General features: G+C 46.6%; 1 protein-coding gene and 1 long non-coding RNA gene across 2 annotated transcripts in view; both read right to left on the bottom strand.

The window, feature by feature from the left end:
- Nucleotides 1-3,591: 3,591 nt before the first annotated feature.
- The window catches only part of LOC147751025 (carboxypeptidase A1-like), a 48,844-nt gene continuing 31,412 nt past the window's right edge, over nucleotides 3,592-21,023 (bottom strand). The window contains exon 11 of the mRNA XM_086918910.1: nucleotides 3,592-3,998. Coding sequence (XP_086775036.1) covers nucleotides 3,814-3,998 — 185 coding nt within the window. The 3' untranslated portion in view covers nucleotides 3,592-3,813. The remainder of the gene's footprint in view (nucleotides 3,999-21,023) is intronic.
- On the bottom strand, nucleotides 15,646-19,989 carry LOC147751027 (uncharacterized). Its single transcript, XR_015295528.1, has 3 exons — nucleotides 18,150-19,989; nucleotides 15,863-17,143; nucleotides 15,646-15,789 (listed from the first exon to the last, which is right to left on the bottom strand). It is a non-coding gene; the product is annotated as an uncharacterized LOC147751027 (long non-coding RNA).

Genomic DNA, 21,023 nt, shown 5'->3' with positions numbered 1-21,023 from the left:
GTTCTGAGCAATAGGCGTGAGAGGGGATGGGAATGTCGTGAGTCCCCTAGTGGTTGCAGTCTTATCCCATGCCGACAGTAGAGGTCGGGTGACTTCCGAGAGGTACAAGTTGCGAGGGAGTCCCGTACGCGATAGGAAGGGAGCTCCCCATAATGTCTGGCAGGCGAGGGACATGTCCATGAACAGCCAGTGTTTCTCAGATTCAGGGCGCGCCCACTCCACCAGCACCCTCATCTGAGCAGCCCACCAGTAAGCCAGTAGGTCGGGAACACCGAGTCCCCCCTCCATCGGATCGCAGTAGGGGAGTTCAAGGCGCATCCGAGACCTTTGGTCTCACCAAATGAATCTCTCAATAACCCACTGTAAAGCCCATATGATCCCGGACGGTGGCGCCAACGGGAGGGTATGGAATAAATAAAGTATCTGGGGCAATAACATCATTTTCACCGCCGCTATCCGGCCCAGCCAAGAGAGAGAGTGGGGTCTCCACTCCCGAAGGGAGTCCCTGACCTGCTTCAGAAGTGCCCTGTAGTTCGAGTGTCTAGCGGCAGTGATAGTAGGGGCCACCCGCGGCCCCAAACAGGAGATAGAGTCATGGGCCCACTGAATCCGAAAATTGCGCCAGAGAAATTCCAGCGTCTCGGGTTCTAATGATAGGTTGAGGACTCGTGACTTATGCACGTTAATCTGGAAGGCTGAGGCGAGTGCAAAGCAGTCTAGTTCATCTAAAAAAGCTGACAGTGAGTCCATGGGGCATTCCAAAGTCGCCACCACGCCATCTGCGTATAGGCAGAGTTTGTGCCCCGAGTCCCCGAAGCGCGCTCCCTTGATAGCAGGGTCATCACAGACTCTTTGAGCCAAGGGGTCCATATAAAGAGCGAATAGGAGCGGTGACAGCGGGCACCCCTGTCTAGTCCCCCTACAAATAGAGAGGGTCGCTGAAGCCATACCTTTCACCCGCACGGTAGCTGCGGGATTTACGTAGCTCTGGAAGATCCAATCGATAAAACGGTCTGGTAAACCAAAATGGACCAACATCGCCCGCAGGTATGGCCAGTGGACCCTGTTGAACGCTTTTTTGGCATCGACCGAGAGAACCATACGTTCAGCTGGAAAGAGTTCCGAGCAGTCTACAAGGTGAAAAAGTCATTTGGTATTGTCAGAGCACTGACGTCCAGGGACAAAGCCGGACTGATCCGGGTCTATCAGTCCAGGAAGATGGCTAGAGAGTCTGACTGCCAGAATCCCAGTGAAGAGCTTTAGGTCTATGTTAAGGAGGGATATGGGGCGGTTAGAGCTACAGAGGCGCTTGTCCTTGCCTGGCTAAGGGATCACTGTGATTAAGGCCTCCAGCATAGAGGATGGAAAGGAGGAAGTTGGGGGTCGAACCTATTGAATTAAAAACGCGCATCAGAAGCGGGGCCAGCGTCGTGCAAAACATTTTATAAAAAACCAATGTGACCCCATCTGTGCCCGTGACTTGTTGAGTCTCAGACGGTAGATCGCCGAGAAAACCTCCTCCAGTCGGATAGGGGCCTCTAAATCAGCTGCTTGGTTTGGGAGTAATTTGGCTGTGGCCACGTCCCTGAGGTATTGGGCCGGTTCATCCTCTGGCAAGGTTTGGGCCATATATAATGTTTCGTAGAATCGCCTGAAAGCCTCCACAATCCCTGGATCGTCTCAACACCCCCGCGGATCCCATATCTCGGTGACCCTGTGTGCCTGTCTTTGCGCGCAAAGTGGATTCACAAGAAGGCGCCCGCTTCGATCGCCCCCCCCCCCCCGCCCCCACATAAAAAGCATGTTTGAGGCGGAGGGCTGCGTATTCGGCCCGATCAACGTCCAACCCCGTGAGCTGTGTGCGGGCTGCTTTGAGAAATTTCCAGACCCTCTGCGCCCCAGTTCTCTGATGGATACGTCAGCAATATTTTTTTATGATATTTTGAAACAGACCAGACGTTGTACTGCCAGTAGCAGAAGCCAGTTGACATAGAGATTTGTGCTAAGCTAACATGCCATCCCTTAATACATACAGACACGGTACCAGTGCTTAATTTGTAAAAGAAATAAATACGTGCCAGGCTCTCTTCAGGAGTGTGGCCATTCGGACTATTTTCGACCTGCACAGCTATAAGAATGGCTTGGGCAGAATAATAGTCAATTTTAATGTATAGTGAATTAATCATCTGTTATTGTGGTCATCTCAAAATTAGCCAGACAGCACCACCTTGTGGCAGACTGTCACAAGTGCCAGTGTTGACATTAACACCGGAGCACCGGAAACCACAGTCTCAAATTAAGTACTGCATGGTACACCAAATAAGTAGGGCTTCTACTTTTATAGTATTTCTCTTATGCTATTCATGTCTTTTTTTTACCTATATTTTTTTCGGCACAATATTGGTATTCATCCATATTTATTTTTGAGCTGGAATTTAATTGGTAAATGTACATTCTCAATTTCATGTCTGTAAAGTCGTAGGGGCCCATGCATCAAACTAAAAACCGTTCGCTAATGGGCAGATTCTCAGAATCTACCCCTTTTCAACTCGTATTTTTGCATTTGGGATGCATCATCCCCAATGCAAAAATCGCAATTTTAGGAATCGCAGAATTTGCGATTTCTTAAATTGCGATTGCATTTCAGGAATGGCAAATTGTGATTCCTTAAATGCAATGCATGATGTAAATTGAAATAGCGATTTCGCTATTAGGGGTCGCAAATTACCATCAAATGAAACTGGACGGTAATTTGCAAAAACTTTGAAAAATGCACTAAAGTGCATTTTTCAAAGTTACATGTAACACACACATGCCCTTGGGACATGTGTGTGCGCAACATAGATTCACATTACAATTTCAGGGGTGCAACAGGGGGTCCTTTTTGCCCCCTTGCACCCTTGAAATTGCATGAGCAATTTGCGAGTACCTCAATTTGCGAGTCTGAATTAAGGAATGTGTAGGAATCACTATTTTTTAGCGATTGCTACATACATAGGCTTTTGCAATTCCATATTTGCGATTCCTTAATAATCGCAATTAAGGAATCGCAAAAGCCTACCTTGATGCATGTGGGGGTTAGTGTGCTAAATAGCCATTTACAATAAAGTAATACATGCACCTGCAAACCTTAGCTTTGTAGTACTAGCCCGTGAGGCATTACCGCTGTATAAACTTCACTACGATATATCATCTGTTTTAATATTATATGGCGTCAGTATGTACAGCTGTTGGCCTGTCCATCAAGATTTAGGACACTCAAAAGTAAATGTCCTTTCTGAAATATCTGATATTAAAATTAAATTGATGGGAAATGACTACTTCTCTTTGAATGTATGTGTACAAATCAGAAAATCAGAATTCTTAAAGCCATAATTATAATGACAGAAATAGACACATAGTGAATGCCAGTAGCTCTGTTGACCCCCACTCCAGTCACCCAAGCTGCAGTTTACAAAAACAAGCCTGCAGTTCGTATTGCTAGTTTATACTTCCATGTACTTTATGAAATATAGAAATACCTTCATTTTACTAGAGGTGCTCTTAGCAAAAACTGGACTTTTATAAAAAATGATTTGCCATGAAGGGAGGTATAAAACATTTAATTAATTTATTAGTTCTTGTTTTAATGCATACAAATACAACAGTGGAACCAAATTGCAAAATATGCTAAAACGGCAGCTGTCACACATTTCAGGTCAGGGGTTATCCTGAAAATAGCAGGTATGTTTTATTGTGCTGGTGTTGATCAGATTTCAGGGTTTATCCTGATTAAAATGCCTTTTCTACATGTCAAAATACATATACGTTCGATTAAGAGTTGTCTCTAGTGTGTTCCATCATCTTCATGAGAGCCTGCCAGGTCTCGTGAGCCGTTGGAAGGATCTGATTGGGTGGCAAGAGGAAGCCATACCTTCCAGTATCACGCAGTTCAAACGTGTAGGAGTACTTGATGCCTGCATCGTAGGCCCAGTCAGTGGTGGTCCCATCAGCCTTGTCTGAAAAGGAAAGAATGTGGAAACAAGATGTAAAAACTCTGATAGATAGCAAAGGTACGGATCCATGGGGCTTTTTTCAAATGTAATTTATTAGTTTTCTGTTATTTAACAGTGTTAACACATACAATACCAACATGGGGCAAATTACCACTTGAGTATCATTTAGTCAAGTCAACATTCGTTGTACCCCGCCCCCGGCCCACCTGTAGTATGCGCATACAGCCAAAGTCCAGTAAAAGCATCAGCTCATGTCCATAGGTCCTTAAGTTTCGTCTTCTTCCCCTACTGGTTCCAGATTGTAATATTTTAACCAGCTGCTCCATACTTTATGGAATTTACATGAGCACCCCCTACTCTTGTAGGTATCCATCTCTGCCTCCATTTCCATGCAATTTTTCCATTCATTCAGTGTGGGATTCTCTTGTGCCCCCCTTCGTCTTGCCACGACTATTACCACAAACCCACAAAAGGGAAGCTTGGCTCTTGATATATCTACATCATTCGGGAAACCCAGGAGGATATATTGAGGCTTACGGGGTATTTCCGCCTTCAGCGCATTGCTCAACTGTTGTACTATTTCTGCCCAGTGTACCTGACTTTGGGGGCAGCTCCACAAGGTGTGCAGGAATGCCCCCCCCCCCCTGTCAATTTCCCATCTTATGCAATTTGCGCTCTGTGCCCTTCCCATTTTGAAGAGTCTGTCTCTGTCAAAGTACACCCTATGCAGTATCTTGAGTGGTATCAGACGCAGCCTCATTTTTGGAGCTACGTCTCATGGGTGCATCGGGGGCGCTTCCCAGACTTTGTACTCCATTTCCCCCGTCTCTCACCCATTTCCCCCTCAGCTTCTGTCAGTTATCTGGCAGGTTGTTGTTTGGTGTCTTATATCCTGCAGATACGCCCCCCCCCCATCCCAGTCTTTCCATAAATATTCTACCTTCTAGTGGTGTGTACGCCGGGATTCCCAATACCTCCAGAACCTCAGCCTGCCAGGCGTGTTGTAATTGTGCGTTCTTTAATATTGCATGGGGCCTAATCGGTATTAACGTTACAGGGATTGAAACATCATAATATCCCCCTCTTTTATTATGTCGCCAACTTATTTTATACTGATAGTATCCCAGGTTTCGAACCTTTTCAGTTTCCCCACTTCTAGCAACATCGCCCCTTCCCATAATGGTGTCTTGGGTGAGTTTTTTGTCCCATCCTATGGCTTTTGTCTCCCTCCACCATGCTTCTATCGCCTTCCTGGTCTGTGGGCAGCAACTGTTGTTTCCCTGTTCCCCACTTATATGTAGTGAAATTGATAGCGCTCCTGGAGGGTTTCTCGCTCCAACTTGAATGTTGGGTGATCTTGTGGAGTTTATGATAATAAAATGTGCCACCCAGTAGTTGGCCCCAATATTGAGAGAGCAATGCCACCACTGAATGGGGTCCTGAACTATGTCTTGAGAGCTATTCTGGGATACCCCTTTTTCCATAATAGGGTATAAATTTCTTTGTCTATTCTACCAAATAATTTGCCTGAAATGCAATAGTAAGTGTTCTGTAGCAAGTACAATAATGTATTGTTCGACTTAGAACTTTGTGGGAGAAGGGAGCCCCTCCTGGGAATCGAGTGCTCTGTTGAGAGAGTCAGGGCCCATCTGTTTCCTGTTGTGGTCCTCTGTGGATGCTGGAACATGTCCTACTTCTGCAGAAGATCTTTAAAGCTACCCCTTTTTGTTTTTATTTCCCTCAAACTTTGTAAGCTTTGCACTTGTGAAGCTCTGGACGTTTATGAATACATTTTATGTAGTGATTCTGCCTCCAGTCGCAAGCTTCAAGGCACTGCTATTAGGGTTAATCGAGAAGGAATTGGAAAAGCAGGTCAATGCAAGGAACAGTTAGCAACTGCGATAACCCTCAAGATGCCTGCCTCAGCAGGACTTTTAAGAACTTCACATGATGCATGAATAAATGAATGAACGAAAAGGGTAGCTATAAAGTGCAAAGGTCGACCAAAATGCCATCTTGGTGCTAGGACAACGTACATGGGCCACAAATACATAGAGGCAGTGTTCAAAGGGACCTCAGGAGAGATTAGGAAAATAGAGTTTTTTTTTAGATTATTATGGAAGATTATTATCCGTGATAATTTCAAGGTTGTCGAAAACGATTCCAAGATTTTGCAACAAGCACAGGAAAGGCCCGCTCCGCGCAATGGGCTGTTCTGAAACATGGGACCATGGGAAGGATCTTAGCAGCAGAATAGAAAGATTGAGTAGGTATGTATTTCTTGATGTGGGAACTGAGGGCAGGAGCCACTTCAACAGAAACAGGGGTGTGGGCCAGACAAAATGCTTTAAGCTATATTCTATGGCTAACTGGAAGTCAGAGTAACTTGAGTCTGTCTTCAGTGGAATGGTTGAACTTATGCATTCCCCAAGCTAGTCTGACAGCTGTGGTCTGAATAATTAGCAATACTCAGTAGCTTTGAGGGTAATACCGGTAGCAGGTGTTTGCATAGTCAATCCTAGAAAGGATTGATACAGCGACCACCATTTGTCTGGGTATTGGTGAAATACATTTCAAGCTTTTCCTCAAGTGTTTGAGTTGGTAAGAGCATGAAGAAACTGCTGAATTTATCTGTGCTTGTAAAAATAGCTCCTTGTCTAGCTCTAAGCCTACGTGCTTAACTACTTCTGATGGCTTGGGTTGCGAGCCCATGCTAGCAGGCCAAAGGGAAACAGCCCAGGGAGATGTGGGGCCACAAATCAAAAGCTAATTTTTCTTTGAATTAAGTTAGAGCTTATTTTGGCTGATCCATGACTGAATGTCTAAGAGACAATGCCTAAGGGAGTCCTGGGCTTCTAAGTGATAGTTAAATCTGAAAAACTGGTTGGTGTCGTCGGAGTATGACGTTTATCCAATCTAAAGAACCAAATCAGAGAAATAAGAGTGTGTACATAAATATTGAATAAGATAGGGGACAACAAAGACCCCTGAGGCACCCAGTGAATGACCTGCCCCCTTTTTGATATAAAAGAGCCCAGTGTGAGAACATGGCAGTGACCCTTAAAAAAATTAGGAGAACAAGTTGAGTGCAGCACCCCTCAGAATGACATCCGCCAACTGATTGACCAAGATAGAGTGGCCGATTGTGTTAAATGTGTCTGAGGGTCCAGCAACGAAAGACCAACCATGAGGCCCTTGTCTACACTCAATATGGAAATTAGAACAGTTTCTGGGCCATGCTGGGTTCAAATCCAGTCTGTGCGGGATCCAACAGATCCGATTTCAGATGGAGAGGTAGGTGGGGAATTCCTTTGGGCGAAGCCTTTTAAATAAATTGTGTTTACCACTAAAACATTAGGAACTTGCCAAATGGATGAAAAGTCTGTTTAAAGTAGCTGATATTATCCTGGTAAGTTTATAGGGCATAAGATGTCAAGATTTTTATTAAAGTATGTGATCGAGGGGGGGGGGGGGGGGGGGGGCGTGGCTAGCGCCCGAGGAAGATGGCGGCTTTTCCGTAGCTTGCCTGGGGAGGCGAGGCAGTCTGAGGGATTTCCTGCGTCAGCCGTCTCATAATTCTATGTCAGGACCGGAGGCTTCAGATTATGCTATATCTTCCTTCGCTTTATTAACATAAAGAAACCACAGCAGCTCAGGAAAAGATATAATGAGAACACAAGATGCTTTAAACATAAAGCATTGACGTAACGTTCAACAAAAAATCAACAACAACTCCCAAGAGTCTCTTTGCTTATAATCATAGTCCACAGTCCTTTGTCTCTGTCCATCGTCCCTATATAACCGGACTTCCCATCATCTTCCCCCTCTTTCTTCGCTGCTCCCGCAGCCAGATAAGTGCTTTTCTATTTGTCTTCTTTTATTGTGATTGACTGTCTTGCGGTCTTTGGGGACTCCTTGCATGGTTTATTCCCTTTCAGAGTCCCTGGTTGCGGGAACGTTCTGTCGTTCCTACGCGACTTTATTCCCACTTGTGTGCGGTGTGTACATAGACCGCAAGGGGGCGGCCTGTCGCCTCGCCGACCCTCCGGCGCGCCTCCGCAGTACGAGGAGCCGCGCCGTGGGGTCTGCTTGCGCAGGGGCCGACCCTCGCGTACCCCTCTGACACCTGGTGATCCGGGTCTGTACTTTCACAATTTTGACGCCCTCTGGGGTCTGTATAGCGGTTTTGACCGCGTGAATCGCCTTCGGGCGAGATCTGTGCACCTCTTTAACAGTGTGTGGCCTAGCGCGCTTGAGGGGTACGTAGACCCGGTCCCGGCGAGGAGGGTCTGCGCGCTTGGGGGTTGGTGCAGCCCACCTGCCACGTCAGCTGGCCCAAAACGTGATCGCAGCCGCTGGGCCTGCCCACATTCGAGAACTTTCTCGGTTGCCGCCCTCTTGGGTGCCCCGCATTTGCCCCTTGGTTCCGAGATGGAAGGGGAGTACGAGGAGGAGGCCTGCCCCTATCTGCAGGATGATGAGTTTTACCAAGCGGTGGACAGCTCCTTCTATCGTTGTGTGACGGAGGTGGTAGGGCCCATGGAGGACCGCCTTTCGGCCCGCATCGTGGAGGAGTGTGCGAAGCTGGCAGCGGCGCAGGTGCCGCCGTCCCCCAAACTCCCGGGGACATCCGGCGGGCTGCCGCCCGCTCCGAAGAGACCCCGAGGTGAAGGGCCTTCATCGGAGGCCCGAGGCGTGGATAAGGGCGCTTTCGAGCGTCTTCGTGACGCCTTCCTGGCCAAGGCGACGGCGGTGCCTCCGACGCCCTTGGTGGAACCTGGCACTTCGGGCGGCCTGTCGACGGCGCCCGCCTCCCCGATCTACGACTCTCCGGACACGGATGACGACGGGGAGTCGACCCGTTCTTGGCTCCCGGTGCCTTCAGGGAAGGAGATGCCCCGAGATGAGTCGGGCATGCTGGACCCGGACGAGATCGTCCACCCCCGATCCGCGGCCTGGGCCCCGGGGGAGACGGTGGCGAAGTTTGTCGCGGGCAGGTTGCGCAAGCCCCTGGAGAAGGAGGCGAGGGGTTGCCTGCGCGGGGAATGCCCTCGGCCTACTTTGGAGGGGAAAGTGGCCATGACACCAGAATTGGACCCCAAGATGGCCACCTTCCTGGCGAAATTCATGAAGGACCCAAGAAGGGGATCGACCGGTCCTGGCGGGCCTGCCAGGACAAGCTGTTGGATGCGGTCGGGCCCGCCACGAAGATCCTCGATATGGCGGAGGAGGCTCGAGCGAATGGCACCGCCATTTCACCGGAGGTGCTCTCCAACTGGGCCCAGAGGGTGATCGTATTCTTGGGCAACGCCAACTGTGCTCTGTCCACGGAGCGGCGGCGGTCGCTCCTTATCAAGCTGGACCCGAAGCTGGGGGACCTGGCCTCGTCGGAGGCAGGTGCCGTGGCCCAGGGTGGCCTCTTCGGTGAGCCTTTTATCCGCGAGCTTGGAAAGTTCGTGAACACGTTCACGTCGCTGGACAAGGCCCAGTCCAGCATCAAGAGGGTGTTCCACCAGCGTTTTTCTGGAGGGGCCGGTCGCGGCAGGGGCCGCGCGATCGGCCGTGGTCAGCAGACCAACAACCGTGGACAAGGCTCCGGAAGAGGTCCGTACCAGACCTCGGCCAACTACACCAATTTCTACCCCACGAGGGGACAGCGCTATGGTGGCAGAGGATTCAAGAAGAACTCCGGACAAGGAAATGCCCCCGGTGAGTGTACTTTGCTTGGATCAGGTTCCGATTGGGGGGCGGCTGGCAAGCTTTTACGGGGAGTGGGAATTGCTCACTGCCGATGCTTGGGTTTTGCAAACTGTGAGAGGTTTCCATATAGAGTTTCACGACCAACCAACTCAGGTGAGGCCCCCGCGCCCGATGGTTTTCTCAGACTCCGACGCGCGATTGATAGACGGGGAGGTCTCGGACTTGCTGCGCAAGGGAGCCATCCGTCTATCAACGCGCCACCCACATGGGTTCCTCAGCAACGTCTTCCTGGTAGACAAGACGGATGGGGGCAAGAGGCCTGTGATCAATCTCAAGGAATTCAATGGGTGGTTGGTCTACCGTCACTTCAAGATGGAGGGGATCCACCTCCTTCGGGACGTGCTCCTCCCTCGGGATTGGATGGTGCGACTGGATCTCAAGGATGCCTACTTGGTCGTTCCCATCCACCCCCCTCATCGTCGTTTCCTACAATTCCTGTGGGACGGCAGGGTGTTCGAATTCACCGCCCTGCCGTTCGGTCTTTCTTCGGCCCCGTGGTGCTTCACGAAGGTCCTTCACCCGGTGGTGGAGTTTCTCAGAAGCCAGGGGGTCCGTATGATAGTATACCTAGACGACATCCTCCTCATGGGACAGTGCCCAGAGGTGCTGGCAGGACAGCTGCGTCAAGCTGTCGGCCTGCTTCAGAGACTGGGGTTCGTTGTCAACGGCTCAAAGTCGGTCTTGGTTCCCACTCAGCAGATCACCTTTTTAGGTTTCGTGGTGGACTCGGTACAGGCGGTCTTGAGCCTACCGGGTCGGAAGGTCGCAAAGATACGACACCTGCTTCGGCAGACGATCGCGAGGGATCGCACGTCACTGCGCCATGTCGCCAAGGTGGTGGGTCTTCTATCGTCCTCCATCCAGGCGATTTTCCCAGGCCCGCTGCACTACAGGGCTCTTCAGCGCCTGAAGGCGCAGCATTTGCGCCGTGGGATGTGTTACGACCAGTGGGTTCCCCTCACGGACGAAGTGAAGGAGGAGATGTCATGGTGGCTGTCTCACATGGAGGCATGGAATGGGCGAGCGATCTTCGGGTCGGCTCCGGACTTGATCATAGAGTCCGACGCAAGCAGGTCGGGCTGGGGCGCCCGGTGCGGGGATTTTTCCACCGGCGGCGCCTGGTCGTCAGCAGAACAACAATTGCATATCAATTGTTTGGAGCTCCTTGCGGGCTCCTTCGCGGTTCGCTGTTGGACCAAAGATTCGGTCAAGGCTTGTGTCCTGCTACGGATGGACAATATTTCGGCGGTCCGATATGTGAACCACCTGGGAGGTCCTCGGTCCCGCGCTTTGGCGGATCTAGCGAAGGACTTCTGGGATTATTGCCTGTCTCGTCACATTGCGGTGACGGCAGAGTATCTGCCAGGCCAGTCCAATCAAGTAGCGGATTGGCACTCTCGACATCTCAGGGATGCCAGCCAGTGGAAACTGGATCCGGGAGTCTTCCGGTGGCTACTTTCCCTTTGGAGCCCCTTCTCGGTGGACCTCTTCGCGTCCCGTCTCGACCACCAGCTGCCGCGGTTCTACAGCTGGAGGCCGGACCCTCTGGCGGAGGCCACGGACGCGTTCTTACAGGATTGGAGTCGGGAACAACCGTTTGCGTTTCCCCCGTTCTCCATGATCATGCGAACGGCGGCTCAAATACGCCGCCAGGGTGCGGACCTGGTGTTGGTTACACCGCTGTGGAGGTCTCAAGTATGGTTTCCGGTTCTTCTGGAACTTTCCTGGGATTTTCCAATCCTACTCCCCCTGTTTCCTCTGCTCCTGACGAGCCCGGATCGGGAACCTCACCCTCTCGTCGTGCAGAACACTCTCCGCCTCGTGGCGTGGAGGCTCTCAGGAGACGCTGGACGCTCCCGGGCCGCTGAGCACTTGCTCTCCAAAGCATGGGCCGATAGTACGACGAAGCGTTACAGATCCGCTTGGCTTAAGTGGATGCGTTGGTGTTTACGAAGGGATTTGGATCCCGTGGTCGCAGGCCTCGTTCCCGTGCTGAATTTTCTAGCGCATTTGGCCGACAAAGGTCTAGCGTATAGGACGATCAATGCTATTCGATCGGCGATTTCTGCTGGCCATGATAACATCGATGGCCATCCGGTAGGGGAACATCCTTTTGTGTGCCGGCTTCTGCGCGCTGTTCGCCTCGCGCTGCCGCCAGAGCCCAGGTACTCCGTCCTTTGGGACGTCAATTTGGTTCTGAATTTATTCCTGTCGTGGCCGGCCAATTCCTATCTGTCTCTTAAAGAGCTGTCGGCGAAGTTAGCCATGTTGTTATGTCTGGTCTCTTGTAGGCGCGTCTCGGACGTGCGCGCGCTGGATGTTTCTGCACGCATTTTTTCCCCGGATGGGGTTACCTTTACGGTGGGCCGACGCACTAAGACGTCGTCGCGTTCCATTTCTTATCCAGCCTTTACTGACACTCCTAAGTTGTGTGTTGTGCAATGCCTCAAAGCTTATGAGGACCTGACCTTGGATCTGCGCCCTGCGGGCGAGCGTCAGTTGTTGATTGCCCTGCGGAAGCCACACAAAGCTGTCTCTTCCCCCACTATTGCTCGGTGGGTGCGTTGGGTCATGCAGGAAGCGGGCATCAATACTTCTCTCTTTGGAGCACACTCCGCCAGGGGAGCCATGGCCTCTAAGGCATTCTCGGTGGGTGCTCGTCTGGAGGACCTTATGCGAGCTGCGGACTGGTCCTCGGATTCCACCTTCAAGAGGTTTTATTTTAAGCCGGTGGTGGATTTGGCTCAGTTGGTGGTAAGTAAGCTTTAAACTAGCATAATCTGAAGCCTCCGGTCCTGACATAGAATCGAAATTTGCCTAGCTTACGTAACGGTAAGTTTCAATTCTATTAAGGACACGGAGGCGAGGATTATCCCACCCGGACTACGGTGGTGTCTCTACCCACCCGTATGGCAGTAAGTAAAGCGTTTTCCTTTACGTTGTCAGTACTGTGTTGTTCTCTGCATGCTCCTCGCCTTGTTGTCGCATTTCCTGGGCCACCTCGCTGATGCTGTCCCTTTTTTGGCAGGCAACGACGGTGCTAAACAGGACCAATGAGGCTTAAGCGTGATCTGCGCGAAGAAAGAGGAGGAAGATGATGGGAAGTCCGGTTATATAGGGACGATGGACAGAGACAAAGGACTGTGGACTATGATTATAAGTAAAGAGACTCTTGGGAGTTGTTGATTTTTTGTTGAACGTTACGTCAATGCTTTATGTTTAAAGCATCTTGTGTTCTCATTATATCTTTTCCTGAGCTGCTGTGGTTTCTTTATGTTAATAAAGCGAAGGAAGATATAGCATAATCCTCGCCTCCGTGTCCTTAATAGAATTGAAACTTACCGTTACGTAAGCTAGGCAAATTTCGATTCACCACTAAATGAAGAACTGACAACCGGAACACTGGCGCTACAAGGTGATAGCTTTTAAAATCTGTTCAGGCGTGAAAAGTCTTATTTTTCTTCATCACGCCTTCCCTGCTGCTCTGGTAATCGTCACCGTCACCTAAGTGCTTGTCACGTGTGAGGAGGCGGAAACGGCTTTCACAGCGCTGTTCGTCTTTGCCCTTAAGGTTTTAATTCCTTCACCGGCAAACGTGAAAATTCAGCAACAAAGCCTGTCACATGAAGGCTAACTAATTGATTTAAGTCCTGGCTGTGTTTTACGGGGCAGTGCCCCATTTCTGCTCCTCATTTCACTCTGAACCAGCTCAACAAAAACATTTCATTTTACAGCTGGCAGTGTGAGGAAATTCACTTCCATAACGCGATGTTTCTATAAAGCCTGCAATGAAGTATTTATGATGGGAAACTCACCAAGCAAAGGTCGGAAATCAGGTCTAGGGCACAAAGTGAATTCTAACTGCATATTAACCCACAACAGTAACCTGCATGCTGAGGAGATTTATTTTCAATGAACATTGCGTCTTTTTAAAGTAGCATTGTTTCAATCATTTATTGACTTTCACTTACTGAGAAGAGTTTCTGCTGAATTTCTTCAACAGCAGAATTGTTTTATTCATTTAATGACTCAGGTTTACTGACTTTGGATGTTTCATACTAAATAGTCATGTAGGAAAGTGTTTTTGGTCATTACTTCCATGCGCTTATATTACAAGATTTTGGATGGGCATTTCTGTAACCATATTTCTATGTTGCTAAAATATGTTTGTGGAATTATCTGCATCTCTTCAGTATGTTTCACAATAGAAGTCATATAGAAAAATGATTTTGGACATTACTTTCATGCGCTTGTACTAACAGGTTTTGGATGGGCATTTCTGCAACCTTGTTCCTGTGTCATTGAAATGGTCGCCTGTTTTTCCATTCACTCCTTGTAAGGAGCCTGATTTCATTGATGCTCTGGTACTTGCTTCTTTGCTCTATTTTACTCAGCTGATACCTTCTGCACAACACTGCTTCTTATTATTCCCCTATATTGGGTCTCACTTATGGGTAAATTGCTCAAGGAGTCTTCTCATGCTAAAACCACTGCCCGTAAGTTCCTGATCCACACAGGCTCACAATATCAGTGTTTATCCATGGCTGAGTCAAATACCTCCTCTTCTCAATCCGCTTCTCCTACGAAGACCTCTTCACCAGCAAACACGCCCACTACTCTTAGTGGTAAAGCTTCCTCCAAGAGACTAAAGAAGGACCCACCTTCTCCTCCTCCTTCATCAACCTCTTCAGTCACCATGGATTTACTCCTTGAGGAAATCAGGGCTCTACGCCCCTTTGTTGAAGAAACTACTACCACTCTCCTTTAAACCACTTCTATTCTTCAAGAACTTTCTAACAAATGGTTGACTGTGGAAGGTCGTGTCACAACGTTGGAAAAAAATGTGGACTCCTTAAATGCCTCCGCCTCCAAGGTGGACTCCCTCTACTCTCAAGTCTCCAGCCTGCACAAACAAATTGAAAATTTGGAAAATAGAAATCGTCGCAACAACCTTCGCATTTATGGCCTAGTGGAAAATTCAGAGGGATCGGATCCAATTTCTTTCTTTAAGTCCTTCTTGCCTAAACTTTTGAAGCTTCCAGAAAGTCCTCCACTGAACTTCCAGAGAGCGCATCGACTGGGTTCTTTGCCACATCATACATCTGCTCCTTCAATGAGTAAGCCCAGAGGGATGATTCTTTACTTCCTTGAATACACAGACTTATTAAAAGTCCTGGCAGCCGCTAGGGCACTGAAGAAGATTACTTGGTCTGGAAATACTTTATTTTTTGTTCAAGACTATGCTAAATCAATTGCAGATCGTCGTAAGGAGTTTTTGGCACTGAGACCCCAGTTACGCTCCATCGGTGCCAGATATGGCCTATATCATCCATGCCTCTTTAGAGTTACTGTCAACGATAAAACTACTTCTTATGAAGATCCACTGAAACTCAAGAGCTTTCTTTACTCCTTCAATGCTGACTCCATGGATACTGCTTCTTCATCTGCTGCTCCATAATATATCTTAGCCTTTGTTACACTTTTGACATCTGCATATGTGTTCTTCGCTTTGTTCTAAGATGTGCATTTTTATTTCTTCCTTATCTCTTTATTGTTCTTGCAGTTTTAATCTTCTTGGCTCCCTCTTCCTCTTCTGTTTTCTATTTCTTCATCTCCTCTCCCTGGGATTTTCCTTCTCTCTGTGCTTTCCAATTATACTTTTTCTAGTTACTTGTTTTCTTTCATATGATTAACATGTTTGTTCTTTTCACAGGTTGTCTACCCACTACTCCTTCCTCTCCTATGTTCATTAGTGGCTCGTTAGTGCTGTTTCCCTCCTCGCCTCGCTTCTCCTCCGTGAGTTCGGATGAGCGTCATTCCCTCATATGGCCTCCCACCCTCCCTCCCTCCGTTTGACCTACAGTTTATGTAAGTTTTTACTTCTTTCTTTGTCTGTCCTTTTTGTGTTCTATCTTGTTTTCTTCAATGGTCCTTCCTCTCTTCTTTTTTCTTTTCTTGCCCTTTCTACACTTTTCTCCTTGCTCTCTCTCTTTTTGCTTTACTTCTTCCTCTACCTTTTTACTTTATTTCTTTACTATTTTTTACCTGATCTGTTATTTGTTTCTATGGATGTTCTGTTGTATTGTATGCTTTACATGTTATTGTACTGTTTTATCTTGTTGCATTCAGAGTTACCTCGTGGAATGTTAAAGGTTTAAATAATCCTATTAAAAGACAGCGAGTGTTATCTCACCTGTCTAAGCTAAAGACAGATATTGCTATGTTACAAGAGTCTCATCTTTCTGATGTTGAAACTTCTAAATTGACGAGACTCTGGGTTGGTAATGTTTTCTTTTCCCCAGCTCTAGGAAAAAAGAATGGGGTGGTTATCTTAGTTCATAAAAAATTCACAGTTTCTGTTATCCATCAAGAATCAGACTCTGATGGTCGTTGGATACTTAGCAAATTATTAATCGATAATGTACCTTTGGTTATTTTTAATGTTTATGCCCCTGTAAATGTTGACAACACTTTTTGGCCATTTATTTCTGATAAGTTGGTTTCCCTTGATGATGATTATATTATTTTCGGTGGTGATTGTAATCCAATCCATGATCCCATTCTTGATAGAAAATCTCCTGTTAAATTTGTTCATTCTAAAATGCATAATCAATTTACCTCGGCCACCCGTCGTAAACCCTTAGTTGATATATGGAGACTTTGCCATCCTGATCTCCAAGAATTTAGTTACTTTTCCCCTCCCCACAAGACACAATCCCGTATTGATTATCTTTTTCTCAGTAAATCCTTAACACAGTGCACACTTGCTTCAGAAATAGGCTCTATTCTTATCTCTGACCATGCCCCAGTTTTTGTTGACTTTGATCTAGTCCCTTTCTCTCCTCCCTCTGGCAGATGGCGTTTTAATAATTCCGTTCTTGCAGACCCTAAATTCTCTGGTCAATTCAGTTCTTTTACTGCTGACTTTTTTACTGTCAATTCCACCCGGACTCTTCTCCAACCATGATTTGGGACTCTTTTAAAGCAACCACTAGAGGTTTTATCATTAATTATGTCTCCCAGAAGAAAAAGAAATTCGAGAAAGTCTTCCCAACTTTTGACTCAAATTAAACAATTAGAACACGCATGTTTTCATTCCTACTCGGATGCCTCCTTAAAAGAACTCATTACTGCTAAGATTGCCTTCAATAAAATATCTACTGACGCTGCTGCTTCTTATCTTTTAAAAAGTAGTGCTCGATATTATGGAGGTCAAAATAAAATAGGTAAGCTTTTAGCTAACCATTTGAAAATTCGCCGCGACAGAACTCGGATTTCCTCCATAATTGATCCTTCTGGTATTTCTCACTTTAAGGATGATGACATCTTGCAGGAGTTTGTCTCTTTCCACAAAGATCTCTACACCCCTGAGTCCTCTCCGCTTCCCTCTGATTTATTAAGCATGGGCGAATTTTGCGGATCTCGCGTTCGCGAATTTTGCGGATTTGCGAACTCGCAATCCGCAAAATCCGCGAATTCCCGCGAATTTGCGGATTTTTTTTTTTTGTGTTCGCCCGTGTTTCTGCCAGTTCGCGAGGGTTTTTACAATTTCGCAATTTGCGAACTTACCTGTCGGGTCGCAAGTTTTGCGAACTTGTTGTTTCTACGTGCCCAGCCTGTTTGGGACACTCTTCTTCATCACTGCCACTCTCTGTCACCACTGCCACTCTCTGACTACTCATGCCACCCTCTGGCCCACCCATGCCACCCTCTGTTTCATCACCACACCCTCTGGTTGTCCAGTGTACATTATTTTCGGCAAAGCAAAGCACACCTTCCCTGCCTCAAGTGACCAGAATTAATTTGGGGCTGATTAATGTGTCACAGAATATTTTTTAGCTGGCACCTGCTTCCTTAGTGCGCCCTGATTAGTGATCTTTTGCACTTGCTAAGTGCTTTCATTGTTGCAAAATTAGTTACAACACCTGCCCTGCCCCAACTGACAATAATGAATTAGGGGCTGATTAATGGATTTTAACTTCCAGCCTGGCTCCTGCTTGTCTCCCTTAGCTGTAATTCAGGACCTTTGTGGCATATGTGTAACTATTCTGAGGTTCAGAGCAGGGTCACATAATAGTTGCAACTGGCAACTGAACTCTGGAGGGGCCCCTCAGGAAGCACTACAGGAAATGGCTACTAATGATGAGCCTGAACTTTTGAACCTGGCAAGTAGTTTCAGTTTTGCTAAGATCGTATTTCTGCAATTTAGCACTTATTCGCGGGGCGCGAAATTGTACTGGGAAGCCGCGAACTCACGCGAACAGTGCGAGCAGTGCGAGCAAAATCCGCTGCTCGCGGATTTGCGGATTTTGCGGGAGATTCGCGAATCTCGCGGATTGCGGATTTCCCGAAAATCCGCAAAATCCGCGAGCGGAACGGATTTTCCGCCCATACCTATGATTTATCCTCTTACTTTTATTCCATCCCTCCTCCGTCTTCTTCCCATGTTGATTTTGCTTCACTTGAAGCGTATATATCCCTCCAAGAAATATCCCATGCAGTATCAGTTTTAAAACGTGGTAAAGCCCCCGGCCCTGATGGCTTCTCTATTGAATTCTATGATCATTTTTCGAAACTTCTTCTTCCGCACATGCTCGCTTTATTTAACTCATTTACTGCAAATGGCTCTTCCCAAGGTACCTTTCAAGATGCTATGATCTGCCTTATCCCCAAAGACAACAAAGATCCTTCTTTTTGTAAAAATGACCGCCCCATTTCCCTTGTTAATACGGATTATAAGATTTTTGCCAAATTACTTGCCCTGCGTATTGATCCCATTTTACCCGAACTTATAGGTCCCGAACAATCAGGTTTTGTAAAAGGACGTTTGTCCTCTGATAATTCGAGTTTTCTTTAATGTCCTTAGTAAAGCTTCTTCCCTTTCCTACCCACTTGCGGCCATCACATTAGATGCCGAAAAGGCCTTTGACAGGATCAGTTGGGACTTTATGTTTCGTGCCCTCACTTGGATTGGCTTCTCACCTAAATTAATCTCCCTCATCTCCCTTTTGTACTCCGGCCCTAGAGCTTCTATTTTTGCTTATGGAAACATTTCTGATTATTTCTCCCTCTCCAGAGGTGTCCGGCAAGGTTGTCCCTTATCTCCCTTATTGTTTATTGTAGCATTGGAACCTTTTCTTACTAAGCTCCGACTAGATGCCCAAATTACCGGTTTTAACCCTGGTCCCCATCAAGTTAAATTGTCGGTTTATGCAGACGACATTCTTTTTTATTGCTCTAACCCTGAGTCCACTCTTCCTGCCTTTTCACTCCAAGTTGACGCCTTCTCACAGGTTTCGGGATATCGTCTTAACCGTGACAAATGTGAAGTTTTACCCCTTAATGTTTTATGTCAACGTCATTATTTCGATCATACTGGTTTCTCTTGGCAGTCAACTAAGGTAAAATATTTAGGATTATGGTTTTCCCCTTCCATATCAGACACTTTGAAGGCTAATTTTGATTATATTACAAAGAAATTGAGTGACTCTATTACTAGATGGCATCCCCTCTTTCTTTCATGGTGGGGTCGTTTGGACTCCATCAAAATGATGCTAGCTCCTATAGTTTTATATTTCCTATCCATGATTCCCGTTCGCATACCCTGTTACTATTTTAAGCGACTAGATTCACTCTTGGTGAACTTTCTTTGGAAAAATAAACCCCCTCGGATCGCCTTATCCTCTCTTAAAAAAGATAAACAATCTGGAGGTCTTAAATTTCCAGATTTTAAGGCTTACCATTATTCTTTCATCCTTAAACAAGCCTCTCGCTGGCTTTCCACTGATACTCCCACTTACTCTCCTGTTTGGCTCACTCTGGAAGAATCTCTCATTTCACCGTTTACTTTTTTGGAGATTCTCGCCTTTTCTGCCAATGTTTCTCTCTTGAAATCCCCTGTCATTGCTCATACCCGTCATCTCTTAACCCCCCTTCTACCCTCTTCCTATCCCTCTCTTACTTCTTTATCTCATCAGTCCATTTGGCATAATAAATTACTGCGCATCAAGAATCGTTCCTTTTATTGGAAATCTTGGCAATCCAAAGGTCTATCTTGGATCTCCCAACTTCTATCCCATAACGCTCCTCTCTCTTTTACAGACCTTCAAACTCACTTTTTCCTCCCCGCTTCCTTTAGGAAACAATACGACCTGTTACTTCCTGCTCTTCTTCAGTATCTTCAATCTCTTCCTTCTTCCTCTGAGATACCTTCCTCTTATTCTACTATTCGCCCACTTTTGGATTCTTCCCCGCCCGCTTCTCTTTTATACAAATGAGTTATGACTTCGCCTCATCGACTCAAATCAAAGACTGAATTGGCCTGGGAACGGGATTTATCAATATCCTGGCCTATCTCTTTATGGGATAAGCTGTGGTTAAAAATACACAAAACGTCCAGAGCTGCTAATACCACTCAGACTCTTTACTTTTTATATAATCGTTTACTTTTCACTCCACAAAAATTAGCCACCTTTTCCCAAGACCTCTCGCCTAAATGTTGGTCCTGCTCCTGTCCACATGCAGATTTACTTCACATGCTGTTTCATTGCCCGAACATTGCTTCCTTTTGGAAAATGGTCTGGTCTCGTTTACATAAGATTTTTGGTTTTACACTTCCTTTCTCCCTTCCCAATGTCCTTTTGGGTTCCCTATCCCCTGATTTACCACTTTCTCCTTCTCACTTTAAGTTGCTTGACCTGTTTTTAGCCATTGCATTTCATCTCATTACCTCCAATTGGAAAGATTCCACTAAAGTTAGTTATTCTGCTTGGTGGAATGCTATTTGTTTCCATCATAGACTTGATACCAACTATGTTACCCCCGTTTCATTGGCTGTTAAACGAGATATGTTATGGATCCCTCTCACTACCTACCTTTCCAAAACCTCTCCCTCTCCTCAAACTGTTATTGTTAATTACCAAAATCCATCTGATGATGTTCACAAACCACCATGATTTTGCTTATTTCTCTTTTTATTTCGATTTACAAGTTATGTGCTTATTTATTGCTTGCTGTCTATCACACATTGTTTTATTTACATTCATTATTTGCATACAATGTTACGTTTTATGAATTGTCATGCTCCATTCCCCCTTTTATTTTGTTTTCTTTTTCCCTTCCTTGCTATTTCTTTTTCATGATTTAGCTATAGGTGTTTATTGATTCTGTTTTATTATACCTCCTTAAATTTCATTTGTATATCTCTTATGCCTCTCATTGATTGACTGTATTACATTTTGTATTTATGCTATGTTTTTGGTTTCAATA

The sequence above is a fragment of the Lissotriton vulgaris genome, chromosome 1_1 (assembly GCF_964263255.1).
Source record: "Lissotriton vulgaris chromosome 1_1, aLisVul1.2, whole genome shotgun sequence".
NCBI classification, from domain to species: domain Eukaryota; kingdom Metazoa; phylum Chordata; class Amphibia; order Caudata; family Salamandridae; genus Lissotriton; species Lissotriton vulgaris.
This window is presented reverse-complemented; position numbering and strand designations above follow the sequence as displayed.